Genomic DNA, 10,000 nt, shown 5'->3' with positions numbered 1-10,000 from the left:
ACTAAGTGTCATGTAGCAGTAAGTGCTAAACAAGATATACAAACATAATAAAACAATCACCTACAGTACAATGTCTGCTCTCACTGGGATAAAGATTGATGGGATGTTTATATCTTCCCCTTTACATCAACAATTCATCATAATCCTCACATAGGGTTAAAAAAACAAGCGTCTTTTTGTGTCTTTCTGGCCCTCTCCGGGTCTAAGTTGGATGTCAAAGTTGATCAACTTGTAGGTTTATGTTCACAACCTTCTACTATCCAGGTGAGAGACATGATTTATCATCTACAATTAACTTTTACCAACTCAGAGGCCATGCAGCAGCTCATCATGTCAATAAACTAGCATAATAGTTTGTCTGTGTCAGCACTGATAATAACAATATCACTAATACTTGTTAATATTCAGGTCAGCACATGTAGATGTAGTATTGTTGGCAGTTTTTGGATGTTTTGAAATCACAATAGTGTACTCCTATTAGCTGCTTTGTTAGCCACCTCCTACTTGCTGCATTTTACGATTTAGAATGCATAAAAAAATAAAAACCTTTCTTGTCTTACATGAGGATTGTGAAGGAAAGTGCAGTTTTCCTTTTAAGTTTTCAAGAATAATGTTATAACATTTCTGCTGACAAAGCAAGGACACAAGATGTCTGACGGGTTTTTAGGAGAGAGGAGGCGTGAAAAACTTTGTTCAATAAAACCTAGCAGCGTTACCATGGTAACTGACTCCATGTTGGACTTGCCTCTCTCTCTCTGAATGCTGAAGTTGTCCTCGTTTGACATCCTCCTTCCCTTCACCTGCTTCCTGGACCCCCTGCTGGGAGTGCTTGTGACAACAATGTTGTGTTTGTGCAGCCTGATGTGTGACAACAATGTTGTGTTTGTGCAGCCTGATGTGTGACAACAATGTTGTGTTTGTGCAGCCTTATGTGTGACAACAATGTTGTGTTTGTGCAGCCTTATGTGTGACAACAATGTTGTGTTTGTGCAGCCTTATGTGTGACAACAATGTTGTGTTTGTGCAGCCTGATGTGTGACAACAATGTTGTGTTTGTGCAGCCTTATGTGTGACAACAATGTTGTGTTTGTGCAGCCTGATGTGTGACAACAATGTTGTGTTTGTGCAGCCTGATGTGTGACAACAATGTTGTGTTTGTGCAGCCTGATGTGTGACAACAATGTTGTGTTTGTGCAGCCTTATGTGTGACAACAATGTTGTGTTTGTGCAGCCTGATGTGTGACAACAATGTTGTGTTTGTGCAGCCTGATGTGTGACAACAACGTTGTGTTTGTGCAGCCTGATGTGTGACAACAATGTTGTGTTTGTGCAGCCTTATGTGTGACAACAATGTTGTGTTTGTGCAGCCTGATGTGTGACAACAATGTTGTGTTTGTGCAGCCCGCTTCCAGGTGGAGGTGTGCAGCCTGATGTGTGACAAGTTAAAGCTGAGCACCTGGAAGGTCCAGCTAGCTGTTCTGCGCTGCATGAAGGCCTACTTCTCCAAGTAAGACTTGTTCTTATTTACACATTATTGTTGTATTTATTAGTCTGTGACTTGTTGTTATTTACACATTATTGTTGTATTTATTAGTCTGTGACTTGTTATTTACACATTATTGTTGTATTTATTAGTCTGTGACTTGTTGTTATTTACACATTATTGTTGTATTTATTAGTCTGTGACTTGTTATTTACACATTATTGTTGTATTTATTAGTCTGTGACTTGTTGTTATTTACACATTGTTGTATTTATTAGTCTGTGACTTGTTGTTATTTACACATTATTGTTGTATTTATTAGTCTGTGACTTGTTGTTATTTACACATTATTGTTGTATTTATTAGTCTGTGACTTGTTATTTACACATTATTGTTGTAGTTATTAGTCTGTGACTTGTTATTTACACATTGTTGTATTTATTAGTCTGTGACTTGTTGTTATTTACACATTATTGTTGTATTTATTAGTCTGTGACTTGTTGTTATTTACACATTATTGTTGTATTTATTAGTCTGTGACTTGTTGTTATTTACACATTATTGTTGTATTTATTAGTCTGTGACTTGTTGTTATTTACACATTATTGTTGTATTTATTAGTCTGTGACTTGTTGTTATTTACACATTATTGTTGTATTTATTAGTCTGTGACTTGTTATTTACACATTGTTGTATTTATTAGTGTGACTTGTTATTTACACATTACTGTTGTATTTATTAGTCTGTGACTTGTTATTTACACATTACTGTTGTATTTATTAGTCGGTGACTTGTTATTTACACATTATTGTTGTATTAATTAGTGTGACTTGTTATTTACACATTATTGTTGTATTTATTAGTGTGACTTGTTATTTACACATTACTGTTGTATTTATTAGTCTGTGACTTGTTATTTACACATTACTGTTGTATTTATTAGTGTGTGACTTGTTGTTATTTACATATTATTGTTGTATTTATTAGTGTGTGACTTGTTGTTATTTACACATTATTGTTGTATTTATTAGTGTGTGACTTGTTATTTACACATTATTGTTGTATTTATTAGTGTGTGACTTGTTATTTACACATTATTTTTGTATTTACTGCATATTTAGTGTGTGACTTGCTTTCTTTCTGCAGATTATTGTTGTTGGACAAGGACAAAAGTGACATGAGCACCCTGTCGGCCATCTTGACACACACTTGTGCTGCTCTCACTCATCCTTTAGGTAAACAACATCATCACTTTAGTGTCCAAACTCATCCTTTAGGTAAACAACATCATTACTTTAGTGTCCAAACTCATCCTTTAGGTAAACAACATCATCACTTTAGTGTCCAAACTCATCCTTTAGGTAAACAACATCATTACTTTAGTGTCCAAACTCATCCTTTAGGTAAACAACATCATTACTTTAGTGTCCAAACTCATCCTTTAGGTAAACAACATCATTACTTTAGTGTCCAAACTCATCCTTTAGGTAAACAACATCATTACTTTAGTGTCCAAACTCATCCTTTAGGTAAACAACATCATTACTTTAGTGTCCAAACTCATCCTTTAGGTAAACAACATCATCACTTTAGTGTCCAAACCTTTGGACTTGGGGGCCACGAATACAAAGAAATGATGATGATGATGACATTGGGATGAAATAATTTGGTCAACAGCCAAAAGTAACTGTGTGTGTGTGTGTGTGTGTGTGTGTGTGTGTGCGTGCGTATATATATATATATATATATATATATATATTTATATATATATATATATATATATATATATATATATATATATATATATATATATATATATATATATATATTTTATATATATATATATATATATAAATATATATATATATATATACACATATAAATATATATATATATATATATATATTTTATATATATATATATATATATATATATATATATATATATATATATATATATATATATATATATATATATATATATATATATACACAGTATATACACATATATACCTGTATATACAAACCCCGTTTCCATATGAGTCGGGAAATGGTGTTAGATGTAAATATAAACGGAATACAATGATTTGCAAATCCTTTCCAAGCCATATTCAGTTGAATATGCTACAAAGACAACATATTTGATGTTCAAACTGATAAACTTTTTTTTTTTTGCAAATAATCATTAACTTTATAATTTTATGGCAGCAACACGTGCCAAAGAAGTTGGGAAAGGTGGCAATAAATACTGATAAAGTTGAGGAATGCTCATCAAACACTTATTTGGAACATCCCACAGGTGTGCAGGCTAATTGGGAACAGGTGGGTGCCATGATTGGGTGTAAAAGTAGATTCCATGAAATGCTCAGTCATTCACAAACAAGGATGGGGCGAGGGTCACCACTTTGTCAACAAATGCCTGAGCAAATTGTTGAACAGTTTAAGAACAACCTTTCTCAAGCAGCTATTGCAAAGAATTTAGGGATTTCACCATCTACGCTCCGTAATATCATCAAAGGGTTCAGAGAATGTGGAGAAATCACTGCACGTAAGCAGCTAAGCCCGTGACCTTCCATCCCTCAGGCTGTACTGCATCAACAAGCAGTGTGTAAAGGATATCACCACATGGAACACTTCAGAAACCCACTGTCAGTAACTACAGTTGGTCGCTACATCTGTAAGTGCAAGTTAAAACTCTCCTATGCAAGGCCAAAACCGTTTATCAACAACACCCAGAAACGCTGTCGTCTTCGCTGGGCCTGAGCTCATCTAAGATGGACTGATGCAAAGTGGAAAAGTGTTCTATGGTCTGACGAGTCCACATTTCTAATTGTTTTTGGAAACTGTGGACGTCGTGTCCTCCGGACCAAAGAGGAAAAGAACCATCCGGATTGTTCTATGGTGAAAGTGTAAAAGGCAGCATGTGTGATGGTATGGGGGTGTATTAGTGCCCAAGACATGGGTAACTTACACATCTGTGAAGGCACCATTAATCCTGAAAGGTACATACAGCTTTTGGAGCAACATATGTTGCCATCCAAGCAACGTTACCATGGACGCCCCTGCTTATTTCAGCAAGACAATGCCAAGCCACGTGTTACATCAACGTGGCTTCATAGTAAAAGAGTGTGGGTACTAGACTGGCCTGCCTGTAGTCCAGACATTGAAAATGTGTGGCAGCTAAAATATGAGAAGGGAGACCCCCGGACTGTTGAACAACTTAAGCTGTACATCAAGCAAGAATGGGAAAGAATTCCACTTCAAAAATGTGTCTCCTCACTTCCCAAACCTTTACTGAGTGTTGTTCAAAGGAAAGGCCATGTAACACAGTGGTGAACATGCCCTTTCCCAACTACTTTGGCACGTGTTGCAGCCATGACATTATTGTTTGCAAAAAATAAATAAAGTTTATGAGTTTGAACATCAAATATGTTGTCTTTGTAGCATATTCAACTGAATATGGCTTGAAAAGGATTTGCAAATCATTGTATTCCGTTTATATTTACATCTAACACCATTTCCCAACTCATATGGAAACGGGGTTTGTACATATATATATACATATATCTGTATATACAGTATGTATATATATATATATGTGTATATACTGTATATTTATATATATGTATACATACATATATATACACACATATATATATAAATACATATATATGTATATATATATATATATACACACATATTTATATATATATATATATATATATATATATATATATATATATATATATATTAGGGCTGCAACCAACGATTAATTTGATAATCGATTAATCTGTCGATTACTACTTCGATGAATCGATTAGTAATCGGATAAAAGAGACAAACTACATTTCTATTCTTTCCAGTATTTTATTGAAAAAAAACAGCATACTGGCACCATACTTATTTTGATTATTGTTTCTCAGCTGTTTGTACATGTTGCAGTTTATAAATAAAGGTTTATTTAAAAAAAAATATTTTTTTTTTTAAAAAGCCTCTGCGCATAGCATAGATCCAACGAATCGATGACTAAATTAATCGGCAACTATTTTTATAATTGATTTGAATCGATTTAATCGATTAGTTGTTGCAGCCCTAATATATATATATATATATATATATATATATATATATATATATATATATATATATATATATATATATATATATATATATATATGTAAGCAGGACACCCCTGCTCTAGTACTACTACTTTAACTACTACCTTCTTTTTGTTGTACTTCAAGTACTACCTTCTTTTTGTTGTCTTTGAGCAGAAAACAAAAGTTACTCGTCTGTGAGGACAGAAGCTCTTTCAGTGGTGGAACTCATTGTGAAGAGAACTGGAGGTAAGAACTTGTCAACTACACAATAGTAGTGGAGGTAAGAACTTGTCATCTACACAATAGTAGTGGAGGTAAGAACTTGTCATCTACACAATAGTAGTGGAGGTAAGAACTTGTCATCTACACAATAGTAGTGGAGGTAAGAACTTGTCAACTACACAATAGTAGTGGAGGTAAGAACTTGTCATCTACACAATAGTAGTGGAGGTAAGAACTTGTCAACTACACAATAGTAGTGGAGGTAAGAACTTGTCAACTACACAATAGTAGTGGAGGTAAGAACTTGTCAACTACACAATAGTAGTGGAGGTAAGAACTTGTCAACTACACAATAGTAGTGGAGGTAAGAACTTGTCAACTACACAATAGTAGTGGAGGTAAGAACTTGTCAACTACACAATAGTAGTGGAGGTAAGAACTTATCAACTACACAATAGTAGTGGAGGTAAGAACTTGTCAACTACACAATAGTAGTGGAGGTAAGAACTTGTCAACTACACAATAGTAGTGGAGGTAAGAACTTGTCAACTACACAATAGTAGTGGAGGTAAGAACTTGTCAACTACACAATAGTAGTGGAGGTAAGAACTTGTCATCTACACAATAGTAGTGGAGGTAAGAACTTGTCAACTACACAATAGTAGTGGAGGTAAGAACTTGTCAACTACACAATAGTAGTGGAGGTAAGAACTTGTCATCTACACAATAGTAGTGGAGGTAAGAACTTGTCATCTACACAATAGTAGTGGAGGTAAGAACTTGTCATCTACACAATAGTAGTGGAGGTAAGAACTTGTCATCTACACAATAGTAGTGGAGGTAAGAACTTGTCATCTACACAATAGTAGTGGAGGTAAGAACTTGTCATCTACACAATAGTAGTGGAGGTAAGAACTTGTCATCTACACAATAGTAGTGGAGGTAAGAACTTGTCAACTACACAATAGTAGTGGAGGTAAGAACTTGTCATCTACACAATAGTAGTGGAGGTAAGAACTTGTCATCTACACAATAGTAGTGGAGGTAAGAACTTGTCATCTACACAATAGTAGTGGAGGTAAGAACTTGTCATCTACACAATAGTAGTGGAGGTAAGAACTTGTCATCTACACAATAGTAGTGGAGGTAAGAACTTGTCATCTACACAATAGTAGTGGAGGTAAGAACTTGTCATCTACACAATAGTAGTGGAGGTAAGAACTTGTCATCTACACAATAGTAGTGGAGGTAAGAACTTGTCAACTACACAATAGTAGTGGAGGTAAGAACTTGTCATCTACACAATAGTAGTGGAGGTAAGAACTTGTCATCAACACACAACTACACAATAGTAGCGGAGGTAAGAACTTGTCATCAACACACAACTACACAATAGTAGCGGAGGTAAGAACTTGTCATCTACACACAACTACACAATAGTAGCGGAGGTAAGAACTTGTCATCTACACACAACTACACAATAGTAGCGGAGGTAAGAACTTGTCATCTACACACAACTACACAATAGTAGCGGAGGTAAGAACTTGTCATCCACACACAACTACACAATAGTAGCGGAGGTAAGAACTTGTCATCCACACACAACTACACAATAGTAGTGGAGGTAAGAACTTGTCATCTACACACAACTACACAATAGTAGAGGAGGTAAGAACTTGTCATCCACACACAACTACACAATAGTAGTGGAGGTAAGAACTTGTCATCTACACACAACTACACAATAGTAGTGGAGGTAAGAACTTGTCATCAACACACAACTACACAATAGTAGTGGAGGTAAGAACTTGTCATCAACACACAACTACACAATAGTAGTGGAGGTAAGAACTTGTCATCTACACACAACTACACAATAGTAGTGGAGGTAAGAACTTGTCATCTACACACAACTACACAATAGTAGTGGAGGTAAGAACTTGTCATCTACACACAACTACACAATAGTAGCGGAGGTAAGAACTTGTCATCCACACACAACTACACAATAGTAGCGGAGGTAAGAACTTGTCATCTACACACAACTACGCAATAGTAGCGGAGGTAAGAACTTGTCATCTACACACAACTACACAATAGTAGCGGAGGTAAGAACTTGTCATCTACACACAACTACACAGTAGTAGCGTAGGTAAGAACTTGTCATCCACACACAACTACACAATAGTAGCGGAGGTAAGAACTTGTCATCCACACACAACTACACAATAGTAGAGGAGGTAAGAACTTGTCATCTACACACAACTACACAATAGTAGTGGAGGTAAGAACTTATCATCTACACACAACTACACAATAGTAGCGTAGGTAAGAACTTGTCATCCACACACAACTACACAATAGTAGCGTAGGTAAGAACTTGTCATCCACACACAACTACACAATAGTAGCGGAGGTAAGAACTTGTCATCCACACACAACTACACAATAGTAGAGGAGGTAAGAACTTGTCATCAACACACAACTACACAATAGTAGTGGAGGTAAGAACTTGTCATCTACACACAACTACACAATAGTAGTGGAGGTAAGAACTTGTCATCTACACACAACTACACAATAGTAGTGGAGGTAAGAACTTGTCATCTACACACAACTACACAATAGTAGCGGAGGTAAGAACTTGTCATCCACACACAACTACACAATAGTAGCGTAGGTAAGAACTTGTCATCCACACACAACTACACAATAGTAGCGGAGGTAAGAACTTGTCATCTACACACAACTACGCAATAGTAGCGGAGGTAAGAACTTGTCATCTACACACAACTACACAATAGTAGCGGAGGTAAGAACTTGTCATCTACACACAACTACACAATAGTAGCGTAGGTAAGAACTTGTCATCCACACACAACTACACAATAGTAGCGGAGGTAAGAACTTGTCATCCACACACAACTACACAATAGTAGAGGAGGTAAGAACTTGTCATCTACACACAACTACACAATAGTAGTGGAGGTAAGAACTTATCATCTACACACAACTACACAATAGTAGCGGAGGTAAGAACTTGTCATCTACACACAACTACACAATAGTAGTGGAGGTAAGAACTTGTCATCTACACACAACTACACAATAGTAGTGGAGGTAAGAACTTATCATCTACACACAACTACACAATAGTAGCGGAGGTAAGAACTTGTCATCTACACACAACTACACAATAGTAGCGGAGGTAAGAACTTGTCATCTACACCACAACTACACAATAGTAGTGGAGGTAAGAACTTGTCATCCACACACAACTACACAATAGTAGTGGAGGTAAGAACTTGTCATCCACACACAACTACACAATAGTAGTGGAGGTAAGAACTTGTCATCTACACACAACTACACAATAGTAGCGTAGGTAAGAACTTGTCATCCACACACAACTACACAATAGTAGTGGAGGTAAGAACTTGTCATCCACACACAACTACACAATAGTAGTGGAGGTAAGAACTTGTCATCAACACACAACATCTTGATGAACGCACACAACATAAGTGTGTGATGTTAAACAGCATCTGAAGTGTTGTGGCAGTGTGTGTCTGAAGTGTTGTGTGTCCACAGAGAGCGAGCAGTGGCAGTGTGTGTCTGAAGTGTTGTGTGTCCACAGAAAGCGAGTAGTGGCAGTGTGTGTCTGAAGTGTTGTGTGTCCACAGAAAGCGAGCAGTGGCAGTGTGTGTCTGAAGTGTTGTGTGTCCACAGAAAGCGAGCAGTGGCAGTGTGTGTCTGAAGTGTTGTGTGTCCACAGAAAGCGAGCAGTGGCAGTGTGTGTCTGAAGTGTTGTGTGTCCACAGAAAGCGAGCAGTGGCAGTGTGTGTCTGAAGTGTTGTGTGTCCACAGAAAGCGAGCAGTGGCAGTGTGTGTCTGAAGTGTTGTGTGTCCACAGAAAGCGAGCAGTGGCAGTGTGTGTCTGAAGTGTTGTGTGTCCACAGAAAGCGAGCAGTGGCAGTGTGTGTCTGAAGTGTTGTGTGTCCACAGAAAGCGAGCAGTGGCAGTGTGTGTCTGAAGTGTTGTGTGTCCACAGAAAGCGAGCAGTGCAGTGTGTGTCTGAAGTGTTGTGTGTCCACAGAAAGCGAGCAGTGGCAGTGTGTGTCTGAAGTGTTGTGTGTCCACAGAAAGGCGAGCAGTGGCAGTGTGTGTCTGAAGTGTTGTGTGTCCACAGAAAGCGA

The 10,000-nt window shown here is 37.0% G+C and overlaps 1 protein-coding gene across 1 annotated transcript in view; it reads left to right on the top strand.

Moving 5' to 3' along the window:
• LOC133634236 (proteasome adapter and scaffold protein ECM29-like) overlaps positions 1 to 5,884 on the top strand; it is a 73,235-nt gene extending 67,351 nt beyond the window's left edge. The window contains exons 45-47 of the mRNA XM_062027348.1: positions 1,402 to 1,507; positions 2,630 to 2,718; positions 5,757 to 5,884. Coding sequence (XP_061883332.1) covers positions 1,402 to 1,507; positions 2,630 to 2,718; positions 5,757 to 5,854 — 293 coding nt within the window. The 3' untranslated portion in view covers positions 5,855 to 5,884. The remainder of the gene's footprint in view (positions 1 to 1,401; positions 1,508 to 2,629; positions 2,719 to 5,756) is intronic.
• The last annotated feature ends 4,116 nt before the right edge of the window (positions 5,885 to 10,000 follow it).

Source organism: Entelurus aequoreus, linkage group LG18 (genome assembly GCF_033978785.1).
Source record: "Entelurus aequoreus isolate RoL-2023_Sb linkage group LG18, RoL_Eaeq_v1.1, whole genome shotgun sequence".
NCBI classification, from domain to species: Eukaryota; Metazoa; Chordata; class Actinopteri; order Syngnathiformes; family Syngnathidae; genus Entelurus; species Entelurus aequoreus.
This window is presented reverse-complemented; position numbering and strand designations above follow the sequence as displayed.